At 40.2% G+C, this 25,238-nt stretch overlaps 1 protein-coding gene and 1 long non-coding RNA gene across 4 annotated transcripts in view; one reads left to right on the top strand and one right to left on the bottom strand.

Annotated features, from left to right (window-relative positions):
• Window positions 1–5,326: 5,326 nt before the first annotated feature.
• On the top strand, window positions 5,327–12,538 carry LOC121148548. The gene is made up of 4 exons (XR_005882566.1): window positions 5,327–5,488; window positions 6,458–6,532; window positions 9,648–9,717; window positions 12,276–12,538. It is a non-coding gene; the product is annotated as an uncharacterized LOC121148548 (long non-coding RNA).
• The window catches only part of GALK2 (galactokinase 2), a 121,657-nt gene continuing 108,846 nt past the window's right edge, over window positions 12,428–25,238 (bottom strand). For all 3 annotated transcript variants that reach the window (XM_040968645.1, XM_040968646.1, XM_040968644.1), the window contains 2 exons: window positions 21,201–21,402; window positions 12,428–13,004 (listed from right to left, as the gene is read on the bottom strand). In XM_040968645.1, the coding sequence (XP_040824579.1) occupies window positions 12,797–13,004; window positions 21,201–21,402 (410 nt within the window). In that variant the 3' untranslated portion in view covers window positions 12,428–12,796. The remainder of the gene's footprint in view (window positions 13,005–21,200; window positions 21,403–25,238) is intronic.

Here is a 25,238-nt window from a genome sequence, read left to right as displayed (position 1 = left end):
ACTAAAGGGGTTTGGTTTTATCTGAGCAGATACGTGCATGTAGGCTGTGGGCATGCAGCAGCCTCTTTGAGCCAGAGACAGTTCTAAAATTGTTAAGCTCCAGCCCCTTTTCTTACAGTCAGTTTGAGTTTTTGTAATACACAAGACATGCATCATAATTTGCTAAATTTGTTATTACACTAACTAGTGAAATAAATAGACTTCTGTTGATTTAAGTAATCAGCACCCAGGAAGTTGGTCATATCAATGTTGTATCCATGATTTGGCCTTTAGATTACAAAGACAATGTAAGGGAAAATAAGGAGTATACATTTCCATGAACAGTTTGAAGCCTCTTTATTTATCTGCTCTCTGTTTCGTTACTATAGTCAAATTTGGGTAGGTCTTGGGGAAATGGGGACTCCAGGAATTGTAGCTTCTTATGAAGGGACTTGTATATTCACTTCACTTACAAACAGGGCATAGGGATTCGTGTCCAACATGCATGTGTTAAGCAAACGCTAACTTTGTATGTTTTCTGGAATGGCTCTGTGGGGGTGGAGGAATTAATGGAATTAATGGAGATGGCTAAAGTTTCTCCAAACAACCTTTGGAATTGACTTTGTTAAAGGGCACAGATTATAAAAATGTTGGAATCTCTATAAATCAACAACTTGTTTATCTAGCCTTATCAGGGAATAAACTGTCACCCATAATTAAATGTTCCAGAAAACCTAAGCCAACCATTTGAAGCACCAAGACTTTTCATGTTGACCATTTTTATGGATATTTTTATGAAATGTTGTCATACTTCCCTGAGTTCTTAAGCAATTTAACAAAAAAATTAATCTTTCTTATAGCCTTTTTTAAAAAAAAAATTGTAATGCTTCTGCCCACTTCAAAAACTGCCTATTGTCAGTTCTCAATCCTACTAACTCTTCAAGGTTAGATGCCATGATTTTACTCATCTGTGTCTCAATGCCTATTGAAGGTCCTGGTAAGTTGAATGTCTTTAGTTAAATATGTATTACTACTATCAAGTAGCCTTGTCCCCTCAGTTTTCTGGACTATGCTACAAAACTGCTCAAATGATATATTAAATAATGAAATTTACTAAAACAGTAGCCTGATTTTACACATACTATCAGTTCATCTAAAATCAGGATAAGATTCTATCAGTGACACTACTATAAAATAAGGCATGTGTGCACAGTGAGAGATATATATCATTATATATATGGAGATATTTAAATATATCTGAAGTTAAGTTTCTGGATACATGACAATGTAGTAAACATCAAACACTCTTATAAATCCAACATTAAAATACTTGAAGCATAAGCAAATGTAAACATTAAGCGCAAAATCAACTCAACTGACATATTATTCCATGAACTTAGTTTTAGGATTAAAAATCAAAGTAATTCCAGTGCTAAAGGAGGAGCTCTTGGCTGCTGTTTGCTGCCTCAATCCATGTTACTCATTGCACAATAGCTTTATGTGTGTAATGCACACTTCAAACCTAAACCTGATGATCTCAGAAGCAACTCGAATGTATCTAAGGAAAATCTTTCAGGGATGTGAGACAGACAGCAATGCCTCCTGTGGCCTGCTTCTGGGACATTGTTGGCAGTTAAGAGCAGAATTTTTACCTGATTCCTTCTTTTCAAGATTCTCACACACTGTCTCTCAAGGACAAGTTACTTCATTTTCACCATCCTCAGTTTCTTCATCTATAATATAATTGAATTGGACCCTATAATTTCTAAGGTCCATTGTTTCTCTAAAATTCTGTGATTCTGAGGGGAGACCAAAACCCCAGTCTAAATTGAGGCTTCTAGGATGTCTTGGGTCTTGGTTTGTTACATTTCAACCATGGTTCTTTCAAAGTCCTGGAATAGGATCATTTCATATGTCCCCAAATGGCTTCTTTCCTTTTAGTGGCTTCTCCTGTAGCCTCTATGTAGTAGTACATGGGAAAATGAAATTCTGGCCCAGTTCAGACAGTGCAATTGAAAAACATGTTGCCACAGTCACCCGAAGGAATAGAATATAGCCATTCTTCATAATTTATAATCTTTAAGTATATTACTTTTCTACAATTGGGAACAAATTTATGGCTTTAAGTATCTAGGGAAAATACAAATTAGGATACTCATTAACACAAATTAACAGAAGTCCACCATCATCACCGAGTAGTACAAGAAAATGCTGGTCTGAGTCAACACCAACTAAATGCAGCCCAGAGCCTCATTACATAGCACAAACATACAGCTTTGACCAAAGCTTGTGGATAATTAGAATGACTTTATAAAGAGTGTATACCCAAATCATTTCAGCAAAATGATATGCTTAAAATTAATAACATAAGAAATAAAACATAGTTCTTTCTTTCAATAGCAATAGTATTTTTTGAAAATCCAATTCATTCAAATTGACATACATTCCAACTCCCTGCAAATAATCATGGGAGCCATACTCAAGAGCACATTTTCACTTTGTAAAAGGATAAAAATCTTTGATATCATAACAGGAGCTCTGGGGGATAAACAAAACACTCCCAGGAAATATAATTGCATGCACATAAACAAGATCATCTATTCCAGGAACAGTGTATCGTTAGTACTAATCATTTTACAAGCAGAATATATTCAGTTTTATGCAACTTGTCTCAGAGAAGTCTTAAACTTTCAATCACTTTACGTAGCAGAGTAAGACAAGCATTTCAAGGAAATCTATTATCATCAGGTATGCTTCATTTAATGAAGATTTCTAAACCTTCCCTTATACCCCTTCTAGACTCCTTCCTGTCCTATGACAGACAGAAAGGAAAAAAATAATGTGAAAATCTGGCATGATTGGGATTGGAAACAATGTAATAAACAATGTGATCAACAGGATCACTGCCTCTTTGTTCTAGGTGAATCGCTTTGGTTCCAAGCTAAGCAAGACCAGGGCAATCTTCTCCCAGAACTTAGAGGGACTTGAGTTAAAAGAGAAGTCCTCCTGGGCTGGATTCTTGGAAACAATAGTGTCATATTAAAAACACAGCTGAGGAAGAGAAATGAAAAGGATGATTTCTCATAAGAAATAAAACAAAGTTTGTACCATGCCATGTTATCAGGGAAATGAATAGAAATATGTTCCTGATATACAAACTTAGTGAAATATTTCACAGACATAGAAATAATTGCCATGAAACTTGAATACATGGAGACTTTGTGATACTAAGGAAAAAGTCACACCCTTGTAACACTAATATAAAATATTGTTATATATGACAAATGGAGAGACAGATGAAAAATTCAGTTTTTAGTTTTTGAAGAATGAGATCATGGGAGAAATTTTTATTGTTTCTATAATATTATTTGTGTAATATCTTTAAGAAATGTTTGTCAAAATGAATAGATCTGTAAGTTACCATTTTTCTCTGCCTTAATTTCTTAAGTGAAGCTTCTACTTTTATCCTTTAGATTTGAGAAATGATATGTTCTTAATATTGAACATTTATTGAGTAATCAAAAATATTACTAATCTCAAAACCAAAACTTAAAACTAAGCTGGATCCAAAATAAGAATCTTTTGTGTTGAAATAATGTTGTTCTGATTTGATTTATATCAAAACTGTAGTTTATAAGGACACTCTTGAAATATCATTTAGAAGATCCCTGAAGACAGGGTAAGTTTTACAAGGAATAGTGTGATCAGAGCTTGTGATGTCATGCTATTCTGATGACAGTGTTGTGTTTCTCATTATAGATGTCCAGAATACTCAACTGCAAACTGGGAATTCCAGTGGATAAACTGGTCATTCAATAACTGTTATTGTTTGAATATGATCTACATCATTATAAAATTTCTGTAGTAGAGTAAAAATGAGTGCCCATTAAAGGCATGTTGGAAGAACTCCAGCCTCAAAACCAAGACCCCCACTAGGAAGAGACTTCTTGGGGTGGCCTGTGCCAGGCTGCCATAGGGTTGTGTTGAGTAGAATTATGTTAATGGAAGTGGAGACACCAGTTACCCTTTTGTTTTGCTCAGCAGCCTGAAACACTAACACAGGAGTGAGCAATTAGGTTTGAAAGTGCTGCCCTGGACACCTCTCTGACCCTGAGTTTACTGAGGCAGGTCTGATTCTGGGAGCTGAGGCCAAGCCCTGTGCACGCTTCATCCCCCTTTGTACATGCGGATGGTGTACTCTCTCGCTGATGCTGTGTTAATTCAAACTAACTCTCACACTTCTGCATGAGAACATCGGAACATCCAACAAATGTTAATTCCTTTCATCCTTACTCCACTTCTAACTGCTGTCTCATGCTTTTCCACCACCTTATATACTTAAATACTGTTTCTTTAATAGTTCCAGTACCAGTGTTTGTAATAGTCATGGAGACACAGACTGGGGCAGGTATTTAGGATAGCAAGGAGGACACCACTTGGGACAGTCAAACCCTCTATGAGAATGCCTGGCTGGAGCCCTGGCTCCTGCACTTTCAATCCCACTTCCTGCAAATGTGCACCCTAGGAAACGTAGTGTCTCAATAGTGGGGTCCCTCCCATCTGTCTGGATGAGCCAGACCAAGGACTGGGTTCCTGAATTCAGCCTAAACTAGCCCTCACTGTGGAGGGTGTTTGGCTAGTCAATCAGCAAAGAGAAGATATTCTCTCTCTCTCCCTCTCTCTCTCTCTCTCTCTGTGTGCATGCGTGTAAGCCTTTCAAATAAACTTTAAATAAATTAAAAATTTTAAGAAAAAGCAGCAAACTTGACAACCTGATAGAAGGCTTTCCTGGATCCAAGCATCCATCCACTGTCAAAACTTCACTGTCAGCCTTCTGAGTAGGCACTGATTGGACCTGGCATGACTGAAGGTCTGGTCAGTAGGCAGCACTTACAGCACAACCCACTGACCAAGTTCAATTCATTTTTCACAACACATTTCTTGGGACCTATCATATTACTCTTGTCTTAAGAACACCCATTTTAAGTTGTAACTCCTTTGTTTAAAAAAAAAGTCAACTTCTGATTAAACCTTTTACTGTATTATAAATCTAAAACATGTTATCTCAAAAGTTTAAAAAGTAAAAGGAAGATGGGAGGGAAAAGGAAGCGAGGGAAGAAGGAAGTGTGTTCTCTGAATTGTGTAGAAAAAAAAAACCTCAGTTAAAAAAAATCAGTTTCTTTCCCTTCTAACAAATTATTAAGTCATCACACTCTGGTTGGTGTGGTTCAGATAATGGTGTGGTAGATGTTGTTTTCTTTCCCTCCTTACAACATAACTCCTGAGATAAAAGTCATGTTTATATGTGAGATCACACATGACATGGAAGCCCAGGCTAGGTGGTCATCTGGGTTCTCCTGTAAAGGGAATACTGTTTGCCTCTTTAAAATCTTGTGCATTAGAAATCTTTCCTTAACCATGAGCCCCATACGTTGCCTGCTCCAACATACTGTGAAATTATCAAGGAGTCAAAAACACAATTTGAAAGGAACTACAAGGAATTCAGGATGTAAGTTAATACCATACTTTCATTAAATATAAAGTAATTGTTTTAAGTGCTGGAAGTAATCATAGAAATGATCTAAATGAAGCTGCTTATTTTGCTGGTGATGCAAGTTATTTCTAAGCATCTCACAGATTAAGAGATTGTTTTTAGGTGAATGATGCACTATTATAGCATTGTAAGTGTCAGGAACCAAAGAAAGGAAGGATGGAAGTTATGCTGATAATACAGCATAATGGATACAGGTTATAGACTATAATCCATGTACAGGATCAGCCCTGGAAGAACAGAAGAAAGAGGGTGTGAGTAAAAGTTCCCTGGAGCTTGGTAGAAGCTCCGCTGCTTGTGTGCTGAAGAACACAAGACAGGTGGGTCTTTTACATAGTGTTTTCTTGGAGAACATGTTCATGGTTTTTGTGTTTCATTTTAATAACTGCTTGTAGTAAATCATGGTGCTCTGGTGTGCTAGAAAGTTGTGGGTGGGTTAATGAGCCAATAATCCATTCGTTTTTGTGTAAGAATAAAAGTAGCAGAATCCAGTTCTTCAGTCCGCCTCAAGGCAACTACCCAGCCACTTTATTATGCTTGGGTTTTCTCCCCTTTGGATATCATGGCAGGTCAGAAAACACATCTAAGAGATGCAAGTGGAGGACAGCCAGCTAGGTACAATTCAGATCCTCTGCTGTCAATGGGTGCCCAGTCCCCTTCCAAGCCACACACATATGAATACTTCCCTTACACTTCCTAAGCTTAGGGGGAAGAAATGGGGTGGATATCCTTCTAGAGGAGTCCAGGGAAACAGGAAGATGGAGTTCAGGCCATAATCAGGTGTTTTGGACAATGCTGTGGGTACATGTCTCAGCGAGGGAATGTGCTGGGTGATTCTTCATCCAGGCATCAGTAAGATGCCCATTTATTCTTTCCAAGTTAAGGTTGCCTATTTTAATGTGTAACACCAAGATGTTGATTTTACAGAGAAAAGCAAAGAATTAATGAAGAAATAAAACTCCTAAAACAGCGACAGGAAAGAATTGACAAAGAGCTAGACAGGTTTGTTTTGAATTCAAATTTGTAATTCTCAGTCATTTTAATTTAATGATTTGTTGCATTACAGCACCGGTTCATTATGTAAAACTACATCAACTATAATACCTGCAAAATGGATTTTCTACTTATTCATCAGGAATAACACTAAAAATTTTTTTACCATGAAAAATCGCCTATCTTGCTGTTTTAATTGTTAAAAATTGTCATCAGCTATTTTCACTCCTCTAGCCATGGGACATAAAATAAACCCACAACCTGGTCTTACCCCAGGGAAGATGTAAGCTAGAAAAACAACATATTTAGTTGGTCTTTCCTGGGCTACTTCCTTGTTCCTTTCTGCTTCCTCTACACATCCAAACATTTTTCCTCAATGAAGCAAGGGAAATTGAGCCTATTTAATTTTTTTTTATAAATTGAGGATTAGGGCCCGGCGCGGTGGCGCAAGTGGTTAAAGGTCCTCACCTTGCACGCCCGGGATCCCATATGGGCGCCGGTTCTAATCCCGGCAGCCCTGCTTCCCTTCCAGCTCCCTGCCTGTGGCCTGGGAAGGCAGTCGAGGACAGCCCAAAGCTTTGGGACCCTGCACCCGCGTGGGAGACCCGGAAGAGGCTCCTGGCTTCGGATCGGCATAGTATCGGCCCGTTGCGCTCACTTGGGGAGTGAATCATCGGACGGAAGATCTTCCTCTCTGTCTCTCCTCTCTGTATATCTGCCTTTCCAATGAAAAAATAATAAAAATAAATCTTTAAAAAAAAATAAATAAAAATAAATTGAGGATTAAAAATGAAAACTACAAAGTATTGAAAACAACCTACTTGTTCCAACACACACACACATGCACAAGAATAAGTATCAGACGAGCACTTTAAAAAAGTCCGCTTGGGAAACTATAACTTTGAGCCAATCTCATATGTCATATTTGTAAATACTATTTTGGAACCTAGTAAACTAGTTTATCATATGAGAAGAGCCAACCCACTATTTTATAGTCTTATCTCACGTTGACCAGAAATCCCACACTCAAATTTTAAGGTCCAATTTTAGGTGATTCTTACAAGTTTTCACACAAAGCCGCACAGGACAGATTTTTTCTCGCCACAAAGGCATGCAGAAGAATAGGCTGTTTCTCAGGGTAACTCCCAGGAAACATTCATGTATGTTTTATATAATGGTGCAATGTTGGAGAAAGTGAAGAGAAAAACAAATCTTATCAGTTATATAAATCCTATGTGCTTGTGAAACTTGCCTGGCAAATAAGCTTTCATCTGTCATCTTCCAAAACATGTATTCCTAAAAATGAAAGGCAATCAAAGAAAGGAGGATTAGATAGTGACAGTGGCCGCAGAACTTGGTAAATATTCTAAAACCATTGGACACATTAAAAGGGTGAACTTTATAGTATAAGACTCATGTCTCAATAAAACTGCTACTTTAAAAAAAGACAGACTATAAATTAAAACAGTGTATTGGAAGATGCACTGCTCTAGAAGTGAGATGAAGCACAGGCAGAGGTCTCTGTGTAACCCAAGAAGATTAGGGCACCAGAGATTCGCGGGGGATAAAAATGGAAGGACAGATTATTACCTAGAGGATAATAATTGAAGTGAGGAAGGAATTCAGGTTGAGGAAATAGAGTGAAGGGACAACTCCAAAAGACCTAGGTAACCCTCCTTCACCCTCATGCTAAGTGCAAGCTGTACTGCTGCTTTGCTAATCCAGCTTCTGCTTCAGCGGAGTATACTTTTGGATTTTCAGAAAATTTTACTTCCTACAAATTTCATGGAAAAGTCATTTTTTCACTGGAAAGCTGCTGATGAAATGAATAGTCTTACATTCCCTTTTTCATTTTGATGGTCTTACTGGTGGTGTTCCCGTGTCTCACCCTTCCTTGCCGAGCCCTCCCTCTGTCGCCTCTCATCATTAGACCTCTGGACAAGTTCCTGCCACCTCCTGAGTTCAACCAATACACTCCTTCACAAACATTTCTAGCACGCTTGGTTGTGAACACCACAACAGGTTCCCATGGCACTACTTTAATGAGCTTACAGTTTAGTAAATGCCCTCATACTTCAGTTTTTATTCTTTCCTGCTGTTTCCCGTGCCAGCCTCTTTTGTCTTCTTTCTCCACGGTCACTCCTTAACGTCACTCTGTGACCCATGTAACTGAGGAGGACCATGACTCGGATGAGTGCCACATGGTATTTAACTTAGGCTTTGGAACCCCAGTGTTTGGGTTCAGATCATCTACTCATGAGTTCCATTACTGTGAAGGGATTATATAACCTGTCTGACCCTGTAATCTGATTTACAAAATGGAATGGCAGTTCCTACTTGATAAGGTTTGGCATGTGAAGTCATCACTTGAAATGCCCACATGCCCTATGGGCACTAGTTCGAGTCCCTGCTGATCCAGCTCCATACTAATGTGTCATTTGGGAAAGCAGTGGAAAATGCCCCAAGTGCTTGAACCCCTGCCAGCTGCATAGAAAACCTGAAAGAAGCTTCTGGCTCCTGACTTCGAACCAGCCCAGTACTGACCATTGGGGCCATTTGGGTAGTGGAACACATATATCTTTCTCTCCTTCTCTATAAATCTCACTTTCAAATAAGTACAAAGAATCATTTAAATAGAAAAAATAATTGTCGGCCCCAGTGCAGTAGCCTAATGGCTAAAGTCCTCGCCTTGAACGCACTGGGAACCCATATCCGCACCGGTTCTAATCCCAGGAGCTCCACTTCCCATCCAGCTTCCTGCTTTGGTCTGGGAAAGCAGTCAAGGATGGTCCAAAGCCTTGGGACCCTGCACCCATGTGGGAGACCAGGAAGAGGCTCCTGACTTCAGATCAACTCAGCTCTGGCTGTTATGGCCCTTGGAGAGTGAATCCATGGATCGAAGATCATCTTCTCTGTCTCTCCTCCTCTCTGTATATCTGACTCTCCAATAAAAATAAATATTTAAAAAACAAACAAACAAACAACAAAGATTGTCCTAATGACAGTTGAATCCATGCATGTAAAATGTTTGGCAAATACCCAGTATGTTAAAATCTTTGTAAATGTTGGTTATTAGATGGTATCATTATATTTTAGTTACTAATTTTCTTTACTCCAAAATTAGACTCCAAGCAAAGGCTATGAAGAAACCCTATGAAGTTCAGGATGACTTTGACAAGTTCCTACACAAACTGGTATGTTTCTCTTTTGAACATAATAATTCTCCGCATAATTTCTATTTAGATTGGATACTGTTTCATGATCAATATTTGATTTACACCCAAGCTTATGCAACTAAAAAGTCCAGATGTAGTTGCAGCTATTGAATATATAAAAACTGCTGATGTTTGAATCTGCATTTAATTTTTCATAGATAATTCAGCACAAGCATATTAAATACCAATTGATATGTTATATGAATGGCTCCTGGTACAGTGAACAGAAACACAATGCAGGCTGTGATAGGTTATGAATAGGACTCCTAGTGTGAAAGGAAAGAAAAGACTTCCTTCTCTGCTTTTCCTTATCCCTGTCTCTTCTGCTCCTTCTTACTATGTGGAAAGTTCCATCTACTATGAAGGATCTCTTCCTGTCCAATAGACAGTAAAGGCGCATGTTTACAATAAAACTGAGGGTCATACAATCAGAGATGAGCACTAGAAGAGACCCTCATATTTACAGTATGTCAGGATTCCACTTAAAACTCAAGCGTCATCCAACAACTCAAAAGTTATTTATTTAGTGCCAATGAATCAAATAACAGATTCCTATACAGAGGCCTAAAATTACAATGAAATAAAGTAGAGAAACACCTGGGTGGGTGTCTTCTCTTAAACAGAACTATTCTTTACTTACACACACACACACACACACACACACACACACACACACCTCATTTTTCTTAACTTTCTGTGTGGTCACAGAGAAATAAGAATAGAAAAATGTAAATGTGCTTGTAAATTGCAAGTACTCTCAAACTGATAATCATAAGCAATGTGAATATCAGAGAAACTACAAAGGATTGTGGGAACTAGAATACCTCATATGACCAGGGAGCTTCTGCTTCTGCTCCAGGTCTTTGTTGCATTTTAGGCATGTAGGCCAAAGTGGTGTCAGATCTACCATATGTAACCAAGATTCTTCTTTAAAACCTTCTGCATTGGACCCCAAGGTTTTAAAACATTATGTGGATATTTTCTAAATACATTCAGTTTGCAATACATGTTTGCAAACTAGATGTGTCCATTAACTACCTATTTGAATCCCCTGGTTTAAAGGCTGCCTGGATATGGAGCTTTTCAAAGGCTGGGCCCACACCATGTTGTCAGTACTATCTTCACTACATACCAGAGCCTTCTGCACACACTGTGTCTACAGGTTACACTCTTGCAATACATGCTCCCTAGCTTTCAAAGATTATTCACCAGTCCATTTGTTGCACGAAGCAAATTTTCCCAATGGCTCCAGACAAGTTTTTACTTAGAATTCCTACACTACCTCTTAGTGTTGGTGGGATTGAAATATAGTTCTTTTCAAGCTAGAAATCAAAAACAATTCCTGGCATAGAGGAATGCAGAAGAATTTTTCACTCATCTGTTGCAAAGCAGGAATCACATGGTTAAAAATTTAAGCAAGCTAGCAAAGCAATGGCAAGTGTCTCTATTTTTACAGTGATTCAGGTGTCTTTAAAGATTTACACAGTCAACACAAATCCCTTGTGGAAAATGGCAAGGCATTAAAAACATCTTGAATTTAAGAATTAAAAATTCTGTCAACAAAGTTTAATTAACCTTCCTCAAGCAAAATGCATCCGAAGTTTATTTTTAGAACAGAATGTTTGTTTTTCTAGTACTTTATGTATGCTGTCCTCTAAAAACTATTAGAATCAACTTTGCCTAGGGCACACTGTAAAACTGAGACTCTAGATCACTATGCCCAGTATTAGAGCTCTGCATCAATAAACAATCAAAATAGCAGAAAAAATGGATAATTGGGATAATCTTCTAGATAATTCAAGCCGAAAACCCACTGTGTCTCAGTTTTCTGAATATTATTGCTCTCTGTGATTTGGTTTAAATTAGCATGTAATTCTTGAAAATATTCCTGTACTCTGTCCGTGAAAGAAAGTCATCCATCTGCCATCACAACATGACCAAATATTTCTTCCCAGTTTTGATGAAGACACACTGGTGCGCAATGCCACCAATAATCCCAGAGTCAACCTTAAGCCTCTTCCTACTGCTCTCACCATTTTCACACACCTGTCCTGCACTGGCTGCAACATTCATGTGCAAACAAACGAAAAGACCCTCATTCATCCAGTTATCATGTATAGATACACACACACACACACACACACACACACACACACACACACACACAAAAGGCATGAGTGTGGCTTCTAGAACAACGGTTTCTTGGGTTGGAGAAACATGTAGAGCAAGTAAATTCTGTTAACAGATCAAATTATCTAAATTAACATCTAAATAATTTTCTATTTCGTTGTGATATGAGAAAAACAGACTTCTAGTGCTAAGTTATGTGCTGAGTGAATGAGATAGGTCAAGTGCCAAAACAAAGTGATTCCTTAAATAACAATATATTTAAAAAATAATATAAATTCTGGGATTTTCTTCCTAAATCAAATCTATCTTTTGCAAAAAAAAATTATCTTTACCATTTATAATTTCAGCCACATATACAATGTTCAAGAAAAACTTACTGTTAATTCAATCATGTATTATTTTCACAGCGTTCTGAAGAAAACATGGATTTAGATTATAAGGCATCACAATCATCATCAGCAACAACAACAACAGAATTCTACCCCTCAGAGGAAGTAGAACACTATGAGTAACCAGAAATTAACTATATTCAATAATACACACCAAGCAATTGTAGGAGTTTAATTGTAGCAGTATGTTTATTCAATTCAAGTTCAATCCATGTGTGTCTAAAGTGTTCTATCATTTATCCTTAAAATCTACAAATCTCAGTAAATCATCTTTAAAATATCCAAGTGGAATCTTGGCTCTGATTGGTTTCTTAAAATCATATTTTAAGATGGAAAAATAATCATGAAGCACACAGAGATTTCAGCTGGGTTTTTTTTTTTTTTCGGAAATACATCTTGATAATAGCAACTGTTCAGTATAATACAAAACAGAAAGAGGATTCATTTACTGTGGCATAGGAAGTTCTGCCAGTTCCTAAATGCCCTAAATAGTTTTTGGAAGTTTTGTTTTCTGTTTTTGTTTTTTTTTTTTACATTGTTTAGGCCTCAAGGAAAACCAAAGCTCCGCCTCCAGGTTTGGTAGCAAACAAGCTCTGTTTCTCCGGTGCAAATCTTCCTTCATTCCCCTGGTAATAGGCTTCATGCACATTTGCTAGGAAGCCAGGCAGCTTGTCCGCAGGTACTATGGATACTGTGCAGCCTCCCCATCCTGCTCCGGTAAGCCGTGATCCCTGAGCACCAAATTTCCTAAAACAGGGAGAAAGTGAAAGGAATGATTTGCTTGGAACCCACATTCTTGACAGAGAACATGTGGAGGGTTTTCAGGTGGTATTAAACATTTTAGGACACACAAAAAAATAGACACTGTTTCACAACCTGACTTGGAATGCTCTGCTTGCATCCAACCTGAGTCCCTGCATTTGACTGCCAGTAGTAAAAGTCAGCAGAGCTCCCATGTTGGGTAATAACTGGCTACAGGCTTGATTCCATCAAGTTGCCAGTTGAAGAACTGTGTTTCGAGATGAAAGGTAAATCAGAAAAAGGGGGCCCGGCGGCGTGGCCTAGCGGCTAAAGTCCTCACCTTGAACGCATTGGGAATCCATATGGGCGCCAGTTCTAATCCCAGCAGCTCCACTTCCCATCCAGCTCCCTGCTTGTGGCCTGGGAAAGCAGTCAAGGATGGCCCAAAGCCTTGGGACCCTGCACCTGAGTGGGAGACCCAGAAGAAGTTCCTGGATCCTGGCTTTGGACCGGCATAGCATCGGCCGTTGCGGTCACTTGGGGAGTGAATCATTGGACAGAAGATCTTCCTCTCTGTCTCTCCTCCTCTCTGTATATCTGACTTTCCAATAAATAAATAAATCTTTAAAAAATCAGAAAAAGGGAGTAAAAAGAAAACAGACAATTGACACGATTAATATGAATCATTCAGAAGATCACTTCAAATAAGAACAAATCAAATACAAGGGGGCTTCCTCCCGTTGCTATTTCAGTTGCTTGGCTATTTTGCACAGACAAGTAAGTCCCCTAGAATAGACAGCCTAAATTCACAAATAAGCCCATCAGTAAATAATTTGTTATTAAACTTGAGGAAACTTGGTTACAGGAATGGGGACTCCTTTTTTTCTTACAAGGGCCACTAGACATTTAGGACACCCTTTGCAGGCCATACAAAATTATCAACTTAAAAATTACTCAACTATTGCTTTACTGAATTTCATGTCCCATCTTTGGTTGCCTTGGCAACTAAATGATTTCCTGGAGTTTATATGGTCCATAGTCCTACAAAACATCTGATGAAATAATCAGCAAATCTTGAAACAGACAGACAATAGCTCCTACCAGTCTGAACTCCTTTCCCTGGGTCTCCTATTGTTGGTGTGATAACCGAGTCAGAATCACCACCGGATGAGATGTGTCTTATTTGAATGGAAATAAGCATGTCAACTACCACACAGCAAGTATGGTAAGTTTTCGTCATCATCAGACAGGCACAGTTTCAAACCCCAAGGTCTGAACCAAAGAGAAAGGCTCTATACAAAGTGCAAGGATCACTCATCTTTGAAAGATGCAATTTACCCTGACAACAAAAGTTACCATGTACTTCCAATTAATTCTTCCTAATAAAATTTACTCCAAATTAGTAGCAGATTAAAAACACCATAATTAGTTTAACACAATTTTGTCCCTTTTTTCCATCTAAATGAGCTACTTTACTTCCTGGAAAATATCAATAGACTATTACCCCTATTTCAGGACATCAGAATTATTGCACACCAGTAATTCATTTTCCCCCCTCAATGATTTTCTCAATTGATTTCTTTTCATCATCTGTTTTATTCATTAAAATATGCTTTCTAAATGAAAATAGATGCTTAAGGAAGAAAAATATGCTTACAAATAAATAAGCATTACTGATCCCCACCCGTTCCTCATTCAGTGTATGGCACAGAGCTAAACCGAGCCAAACAGACCTAGGCTAAAAAGGTTCTCTGGTCCTGGGATTTAGGGATAATCCTGAGTTCTCACATTGGCAAAGGGCCTGTTCACAGTTCATTGGTTATTTTTAAAGTTGTCATGCTGTCACATCAAAAACTTCAACTCTGGAGGCTACTGGAGTAAACAGAGCTGCCCCTGTAGCATTTGTTGAAGACCCTAAAATGTGGGCATCCAAGACCCCGGCCCTGCAGTGCTCTCAAGAACAGTATGTCGTCCTACTTGATTTTCTAATGCCCAAAATATGCCACTGCATTGTACCAAATTTGCCACATCTTTAATGGTCTTTAATGCATATTTTCTTACACTTTCTCATTTGAACAGTTTTTGAAAGCTGTGGTTTCCAAACTGAACCTAAAGCAAACCCAGAGTATTGTTTCTAATCTGGCTGCAAAACCCACAGGACTTGTGCCAGAGGACTTATTTTCCTGAGCCTCTTGCCAGTTTCCAGACAGCAGATGCCTGAAGTCTTTCTAGGTAAATACTCATACACTCAATTCTGGGTCTTCCACAACTGCTCTGACATGATCTGCCCACTGCACATGAAAGTGGGCTGGATTGCCTCAGCTCTAGGGTTTAATGCCCTAGCAGCTCACATCTCCCAGAGAATGGTAAGTGCTTTATACGTGGCCTTCTGCCTCTGCATCAGGGACTCAGTCAACAGCCTGCGCTGCTAGGGGCAACAGAGTGATTCTGCCCATAGTGTCTCCTACTAGTGCCCAAAGGGCCTCAGCACATATCACAGCAGCTAATAGAGGAGACCTCACATAAGGCTTAAGAAAGAAAAGTAGGTGAGCCAACTGATATCTTCCCATGTTTGCATTTTCTTACAGAACAGTAAAAAATTTTAAATAGATATCCACTGAGCTACTGCAGAGCAGAGTGGCAATCCACAATTTACAAAAACCAAAACCTGCTCTGATCATTCTACCAATTGGATTGGGAATCACGAGGAAGGATCTGTTAAAGCAAGGAAAGCAACCTGTCCCTTGCAAAGCACAACCAACAGAGCAAAGGCCAGGGTAGAAGAGGAATGAAGGTTGAAAGTGCTTATTGCCAAAGCATGTAGCCATATAACTAAATGTCCAGGTACCCAATAGAACCTACTAAAATGCCCTACATTTCAATATACTGATTTGACCATGAAGGATTTTTAAATTTCAAGGCACAGGGTAACACAGAAGCTAGGGAAGGAAATCAGAAAGACCTAACTGTATTGAAAACTAGAAAGAGGAAAAACCTACTAATGGGCACTCTAAGAAGCAAGTACTCACAAACTTGGGTCCCTATTGATCTTGTAGGGGACCCAGAATGAACTTCTGGCTCCTGGTCTCAGCCTGATCCAGCCCAGGTTTGGAGGCATTTGAGGGAGTGAACCAGTGAATGAAATGAGCTCCTGGTTTTGTCCCCAGCCATTGCAGCCATTTGGAGAGTGAACCAGCAAATGAAATATCTCTCTTATTCCTCCTCTATAAATATGCCTTTCAAATAAAATAAATAAATAAATGTAAAAGAATATATAATTTTTCTTACAGTTAGGTTAGAGACATTTTCAGGGCTGGCATTGTGGTATAGCACGTTATGCCTTTAACACCGGCATCATATCCTTGGACCCTTGAACCCATATGGGAGACTCAGGTGAAACTTCAGGCTTTGGCTTGGCCCTGCTCAGCCACTGTGACCTTTTGGAGAGTTAACTAGTAGATGGAAAATAAGTCATTTTCTCTTCTTTTTCTCCCTGCAACCCTTTCTGTAACCCTGCAAAGCAAGCGTTTATATGTGTGTGTGTGTGTTCAGACAGCTTTATATTCAAGAAATTACATAAGAAAGTACGCGAAAATATCCACAAATGTCTATTTTAGAAATATAAGTCACTACAGAGACACTCAAGAGCAGCTGCTGTGCGGCAACAAATGACATTTCTATCAGTAGGTCAAAGTCAAGAAGCCCAAACAACAACAGGTCCCTAGGGCCAGCGGGATCCCTTTATTTTCCTTGGTGGGATATGCAAATTACCACTTAAGGTAATGGGGAAAGAACAGACTCTGTCCATTCATACTTCATTCTTCCCCAGTCAGACCTGAGCAGGAGAATGGGCACAGAAGGCTGAAGGATCAGGCCACAGAATAACACTGTGGGATGACTTCTAAGGAAGGCAAGGCAAATTAGCTTATGTAACCATTGTTGGTCCATTAAAATTTGTCAATCATCATCCTTACTAGTTTGGGCAATAATGTAGCAATCATTCATCTCTAATTTCAACAAGTGTTAATACATTAATAAAAGGCATTAAGTATTTTTCTTAAGTAAAATCGAGGAACCGATAACAAATGAACTGTCCCCCACATAATTATTTTGGTTTCAAACTTGGTTTGTGTTCCTCAGTAAATTCTTTAAAATTTAGCCTTTCTTCACATTTACATTTTGTTCACTGAGAAGAGATATAGTCAGGCAAGTTTCATCTTTTTCTTTCATTATTATGCTTTTTCACAAATTCTCATATTTTTCACATCATTTCACAAATTTTCACATAATGTGAATTAATTTCAAAAAAATCAACCATCTAACTGTGTAAGTGCAGTTTCCTCCTTTATCCCCGGTCCCTTCTTTGGTTTTGTACTGCCTTCTTTTTTCCTGGAAAAACAGCAAGCACTGGTGATTATGTCTACTCTGCCTCCACTCTGGCACTTGGGTCGTGAGGTCCCTCCGCATGCTCCTCCAGGCTAAGTACCCAGGACACACGCGCAGTGCAGTCTAGCTCAGAACACACCAGGACGTGTCCCTAGTGCTCTGGCCATTTCTAGGCATTCAGACCTACCGCTCAGCCATTCAGTCAGTTGTCATTTCACGCCATCATTCTCAAGAAAGCCTTCAGAAACACTGAGGAATCTTAAACTGCACTAGGCATGAGCAGCTCAAGACCATCTTGGCAATGTTCCTCTTGGAATCCACATCATCAAGTCCTTCTTTCCTGGTTTTCTGATTACAACTGATCGGCTCATGTTGCCCAGGCTCTGTCACCCCTTCTCCATTAATGCTGGCATGTTTTGAGGGGGTATGGATTTGCAGAGGTGGTGGTGGGCCTTATAGCAAGGCTCTACGGAGGTGGAGTTGGTGGTTCTCGTGACTCCACCACCACCACCAGACCTCGCCAGGCAGTTACATGGCTCCAGAAGGAGCCACGACAGAAGAGTATTCCCCATCATTTATGTGATCCCCTCCCCTTGTTTGCTAACTTATGCTCTCCCACCACAGGTCCTGTCAGATTCAACCACTCTTCATCTCACCCCACCATCTTTCAGCGTCTCTGAATTCCTCCTCCATGCTGCATCACTTCTCAGACATGCACAAGAAAGGGCCACAGGTTTTAAAGGCACAGACTAGGCTTCAACCCCACACAATACACAGCTATCCAAGTGAAAAGTATGTGCTCACTATAAGACAGAACAACATCAACTTCCAGATTTCATTAATAATCCTCCTCTAAGGTTGCTCTGCCACTCACGATCTTTTAATAATCAGAAAATCAACTGAGATATTTGAAAGGAATATTTTGAGAATATTACCTGCTAGTTACAATGACAACGAAGAAACAGTAATTGTTTTAGAAGTTTAGGAACCAGATTTCATATGCCAGAAGACAAACTTTGAATATGAGAAATTCAGACCACTTACAGCTATATAGTAATTTATTATATATGGACATTCATGGGGGGGGGGCAGGCAGCACTGTGGAATAGCACGTTAAGCCACCGTCTGCACCCCAGCATCCCATATGAGCACTGGTTTGAGTCCTGGATACTCTACTTCTAATCCAGATCTCTGCAGCTGCACCTGGAAAAGCAGCAGAGGATGGCTCAAATGCTTGAGTCCCCACACCCATGGAGGAGACCCAGATGAAAGCTTGGCTCCTAGTTTTTGCCCCACCCAGCCCTGGCTACTGTACTTATCTGGGGAGTGAACTAGCAGATGGGAGATCTACTTTTCCTTCTCTCTGTAACTCCACCTTTCAAGTAAATAAAATAAGCCTTAAAAATAAGAAACATAAAATTTAAAAAAGAAAAATTCATTTTGACATTTAACAATTCTAAACAAAAGAACCATGAAAAAAGGATCTAGCTCCCCCACACTGACTGCAACTATTTTTTTTTCTCAGAGAATCAACATACTCAGAAACACTTTAGCTGCAATATAGAAAAAGGAGTTCCACACACCAATTAATGTTTAGAAAATGAAAGGTGATCTTTTGAACCCATTTTTAAAAAGCCACAGAATCTTTTCACTAAAATTGCATGATATATATATAAATCACGATACACACACATATGTATGTATCTCTATCCCCACAGACTGGAAGAGAACACGGTAACAGTTCAGAATCACAGGGCTGCCAATGAAAAGCAGCACAGCCAGAACTCATCTATATGATACGCTACACACCCAGTGTCTCGCTGTTGAACATGACTTCTCCCAATGTTCAAATGCTGGAAACTGTGACAACCAAGGCCACTTTCAAAGCTAGGAGATGAAAGTATGGTTTATAAAACTGAGTATAATCCCATTTCAGGGTAACCCAAGAAGAAAGAGGTGGGTGTAGCAAAAACATTGGGCAGGGGGTGAGGCTTTGTCAGGAACTCATGGTGTGAACTCATTATATGTTCAAATCACTTCACCTCTTACTGTCCTCTCAGTCATTTCTAATGCTGCTGAGAGATCATTCTGATCCAGAATTATCTTCCAAAAAGAGGTTCTGAGAGAAAAAAGAATCTCTAGCCAAAAACCAAGGAGTCCGTCTGATCCCCCTTTTACTCACACAGCCACTGCACAGAGTATTTCTACATGGTGCATTCGACAGTGAACCATTTCACAATTGGTCCTTTTCTCTGCTCAAAACCAGAGTCCTTCCAGCAGTCTGCAGGCCCAGAGGGCTGGCTCTCTCCCTACTCTCCCCTACTCATCACCTGATCCTAGCTCCTTCCCTCACTGCCCTCCACTACACTGGCCTTCCTGCTCGCCCCAGTGCCAGCCACTTGCCCACTGCAGGCCCAGTGCACTTGCTTATTCCACATCTTCACTTCCTCTGGGAGGGAGATGTCTCTTCCTCGGACAGGTCTTCTGGCGGGACTACTTCAGAGAGGGTGACCCCTCCCTGCAACATCAGCAGACTCTATCCCTTCTCATTTTTTCCCATGGCATTTAACACTAGCACTCAAATCATTTCTGTCATTTCACCTCTTCCCACGAGAGTATGGCTGCCCTAATATTGTTCGCCATTCCAGGAAGCGGTAGTTCCTTTAAGTTCCAGGAGGCTGGCAAGTGCTCCCCCACAGCTTTCCAGGTGGGAAACGGACTATCCCACTCTACTCCAGGCAAAAACACTCCATCCTGGCTTCTGTACAAACCAGCTCACTTCCTCTTATTTCCCAAAACTGGACAATAACTGTTCCTGACATTTACTGAGCCCTTAATATTTCAGAAAAGAGTCCTTAATAATGCAAGAAGTCGGTGAGGCTTTCTGCCAGTGAGTGAGAAAACACGGACGTCAGCAGAGTGATTCTCGTCAAGGCTGCGTTCAAGTCTCCAGACAAGCCCGGCTCTACGTGCCACTTGTGATCACTGGAGCTCCTCTGTTTAAGTTTTTCAGGCTTGGAGTGTGGCAATGAGCTAGGCAAGCCACAGGCGCCAAGTGGTTAATTATATTTCCATTACTAATTGCATGCAGTACTACATTATCTTCTCACAGCAAAGCAGAATCTAGCCACTCGAATTCTCCCAATTTCCCTTTCAGTTCTCCCAAGGACAGTGGCTCCCTCCTGCCTAAGTGGACCGCACTACTCTATGATCTTCAACTTTCACAATTATCACGAGGCTGATTCCAGGCTTTGGGAAAGAATTTTCTTCTTTACACTTCTGTCTCAACTGTCACCATTTATAGCCTGAGCTTTCTTCAGTTCTTATTTCCCCAGTTTGCCTCAGCTAAACCTGGAAGGCAGGAAACCCTGGCTGGCTCAGTGATTCCTTCAGCATCCTCTCTTCCCCACACACTCCTATTGTCTGAACAGAACTAGTAAATGTAATTAGGACAGCAGCCAGGAGTTTCTGGGAGAGCTGCTATATAGTAACTAAAATATCATGAGTTAGTAACGACAGGGCCCATGTCTGAGAAAAGCTGCCTTCCCAAAGCAGCCATGGTCTTCCACCATGTAAAAGTCTCTCTTACGGTGCTGTGAAGAGCTACCTGCAAAACAGTCCCCAACTGCAAGACCCATGAAACCATGAAGCTGTGCCTCAAAAGTCTTTCATCTTGCAGACACGTAGCAAGGAATGTTTGGCTCATATGAGAAGTGGGGGAGGACCACCTTTCACACTGTAGTTGTTTTCGTTGGCTTAGACAGTATCCTTTGGCAGCACCCCCAGGTTCCCGCCATGCTGCTCCCTCAGCCTCACCGACAGATGTCCACCAGCTGGTCCAGCTCAGGGCAGCTGCACTCGTACAGATCCCGGCAGCTCCTGTGGCTCTGGCTCATTAGCTCTCCCAGCAGCTGGACCATGTTGGCAGGTGCTTCTTCGCATATCTTCTTAAACTGGAGTACTCGGGCAGCCTCACTGTAGACATGCTTTGCGCGCTGGTAGAGTTTGAAGATGGGCACTGCGGGGAGGAAGGGCACCAAGAAGGAAGTTAGAAGTAGTTACTGGACAGTCCAGTTCAAAGAAAAATACATTCACAGGGGGGATTCCAGCTCTGCCTTCATTAACAACCCCTTAGATTTCAAATAGGTCTCTATTTCAATGGATGAACGATTATTGCTGAAATTCACCTATTTGCAAGTAGAATTTACCTTTGTTTGCATTGTGAATCAGCTTGGAACTCTATTTTCTTCAGTCCATTTAACACACTTAGACATGCATTCTCATGGGTGCAAACTAAGCCATTCCACAGGAGGGAAGAGGGTTTCATGTATTGTGTGCTCTGCATACCAGATTTTAAAAAATATATATATATATATATATATATTTTATTTTATTTTTTATTGAAAAGGCAGATCAGATTTTCAGAGAGGAGAGACAGAAAGAAAGATCTTTCATCTGCTGGCTCACTCTCTAAATGGCTGCAATGGGAGAGCTGAACCGATCAAAGCCAGAAGCTTCTTCTGGGTCTCCCATGTGGGTGCAGGGTTCCAAGGCTTTGGGGCCATCCTCTACTGCTTTCCCAGGCCGCAAACAGCAAGCTGTATAGGAAGTAGAAGAGCCAAGACACAAACCAGTGCCCATGTGGGATCATGGCACTTGTAAGGTGAGGCCTTAGCCATTGAGCCATCATACTTCACCCATGTCAGATCCTTAAAGCACTACCTAACATGGTTGTCATTGCACTGGGCCATGTGCAACAGGATCCTTGCATAACAGAAGCTCAGGAAAATGGAGGGGATTGCCCATGGTCATACATGCAGAAAGTGGCAGAAGCAGAACAGATGAGGGAAGTGTGGCCCCAGAGCCATGTTATTTCATTGTACCCGACCAGAATGGAGCACAGAAAATGTATATGTTGCCAATGCTGTACCCACAGGTGCCACAAAATTACCTATCACAGCAGAAAATAGAAATCCAACATTTAACAAGAGGAGCTTTGCAAAATTGCACTACAACCATCAAAAGCATCATTGCTGTTGCTTACTCATTAGGTGACAAAACATCTAAAACTGTATGTACAACTGATACTAATTTTGCACATACATATTCACATATTTGTGTGCCTTACCATTTTTTACTAATATGCACAGCAAAACATCATTAGCAGTAATCTCTGTGACCCATTGTGAGTGATCTTAGTCTCTTCATGACACCTTCTATATTTTCCAGATTACAGAATTGTATGTTAAGCTTAAAGAAACTTGCCCTAAGCCACAGCTGCGTCTATACTGCTTGCATGTTTCCCTTTATTACTATCTCAGACATCCTTACCATCATCACCCATGCTGGACTGTGGCCAAGCTGCTATGGTAGGTCTGGGAAAGGTGCGGGGAAATGTGTGGAATTTAACTGGCCCAGTGGAAAAGCTGAGAATCAAAAGACCTGTCAGTTTTTATTATTACCATTATCATCATTGTTATTATTTTCCATGATACAGTTTTGTAGGAACAGAGATTCCTCCTTTTTCCTCCTTTTACCCCTCTCACCATTTCCCCACATGTAAGCACTGCAGTGTAGTCTTTCAGCGACAGCTATAAGCTTAACATTCTATTATTTAAATGCATCGTGACATTGTAGGTATAGGCAAAGGCAGAAAATCTAATATCATAATGTCAAGGTATATTTAACTGATTCACTAGGAATCCCCCTTTCATTCAGGAATAGAGATGCATACAGAAACATAATTTCACCTGATGGTATGCTAATCTCCATTACACAGTTTATCTATGAAAAATCTGTATATGGTTGATTACCTATATATCTGTTCATTATGTATTTTGCATGAAGGTTGTCGTATCAGAGAGAACATACAATATTTGTCCTTTGACTTATTTCACTGAGCATAACGCTTTCCAGTTGGGAAACCATTTTGTTGCAAATGGTAGGATTTCATTCTTTTGTATGCCTGTGTATTATTCCATATGGAAGACCCCTAATTCCTTACCAAGTCTGTGACATCTAGCTATACACAAATTGCTACCTCTATAGAGCATTTCCTTGTGTCTAAAATGAAGCTGAGAATCACTTTCCAGTGTCCTTCCAACTCCCAATTTTACCATTCTATGAAGAAATTCCTCCAACCATATACCCTCGAACTCCTCTCAAGATTTTGTAAAGAAGATGCCAACTACAAATGTAACCTTCTGCTTGGCAGCCCAGGTTCTACGCTCTGCCCTTCCCTGCCCTGCTGTCTGTCCCCAGACACTGACTTGCATCAACGACCCTAACAGGTTCCCTTGTTGCCTAGATCAGGGAAGATGAGCAATCGATGAGGAGGAGAGAGAGTATGATGAGACGACTCAGTTCCTGGCTTCCCCCTCGCAGGGCCAGCCAGAACTGAACATCCCAGGATGTCAAACATTCTGGAAGGCCGCCTTTTCTGCATATTTTCCTGGGTCTGTCTCCAGATTGCTCTTCCATGAATTATGATGACTTTTTTCAGAAGTATTTTCACATTTCTACTTATGAACCAATAAATCCTCCTGAGCATTCACTCTCTTTGTATTCTCCCCTACACAGCACTGCCCCATAACTCTCAGAGAAAAAAAAAGGCAGTCAGGGTGCAGGTGGAAGAACTGAATAATCATTTGCTATGAACTGTGTGTACCTGTCTCCTCAAACTTCATGTGTTGAAATCCTAATCCTATATGAGGAGATACTAGGAGGTGGAGCCTTTGGAGGGGGTACTTAGGATTTTTAATGAAATCATAAAAGTGGAGACCCATGAAGGGATCTGTATCATTACAAGAAAAGAAAGCGACCGATGCTCACTTTGCCCACCCTACGAGGACACCATGGGAAGACAGCCATCTGTAACTAGGAAAGACCCTCCTCAGACCCCAGATCTGCTACGTCCTTGATCTTGCACTTCCAAGACCCCAGAACTTTGAGGAATGAATCTCTATTGGATAGACACCCAGTCTATCCTACTTTTGTTAAAGCAGCCAGACTGACAGAGACACCATTCTTGGGATTTGCGAGGCCACACTGCTCATAAATTAATAATGAAGAATTAAAACTCTTCTTTCAAAAGCTCTCAATTAAGTTATATGAGACATATAAAACTTACAGCTAGCAACTCTCTCAGTGAAATGATGCAGATTTCTATGAATGTCCTTATTCTTTTTTCTACTTTTTTATTAAAATGGAGATTTCACGTATTTTATAATAGAATACAAACAAGATCGCCATACTTCAATCCTTCTCTCAGCTCCCTTCCTACATCTTTCTTTTCTTTAATTTTTGAAAAAACATAATTTTAGTCTACTCTATAATCAAATAGGATGACTTAAATTCAGTCATGTGATTGGTTTTTTGTTTCAATCTATCTTGTAACCATCTTTCCCTCTGTCATTATCTAAATTCCCAATTTATTTCCTTTCCCACCTGGACACTTTGCAGTGACAGCCTAACTAACTTCCCTCTCTCTGTGACTCTTCCCTATCACCTTCCTTGGCAGCAGCCCAGCCAGACGGCTCTCACCTGCACTGCTTGCCTAGCATTTGCGGCAGCTCAAGGTCCTGCACTCGCCATGTTCAGCCCTGGTGGGGCTCTTTTTTTCAACCACCTTGGCCTGTGTGTAGTTACCATGCATACACTCTGCTTCTGAATGTGTATTTATTTACTAGTTCCACACAGAAACTTTTTCTTGGCCTAGTTATCCTTGTTAAAAACAGTACCTCTTTCTGAAGGTCTAGCTGAAATTTTATCCAAGAAGCTGTGATCATGTTTGCTGGCAACATTTTCTTGTTGGACATCGTGCCACACTGGTAGTCTGTAATCATTTAATGATCA

Source organism: Ochotona curzoniae, unplaced genomic scaffold, assembly GCF_017591425.1.
Source record: "Ochotona curzoniae isolate NIBS_2020 unplaced genomic scaffold, NIBS_Ocur_1.0 scaffold_4701, whole genome shotgun sequence".
Classification (NCBI taxonomy): domain Eukaryota; kingdom Metazoa; phylum Chordata; class Mammalia; order Lagomorpha; family Ochotonidae; genus Ochotona; species Ochotona curzoniae.
Note: the sequence above shows the minus strand (reverse complement) of the source record. Positions and strands in the feature narration are given on the sequence as shown.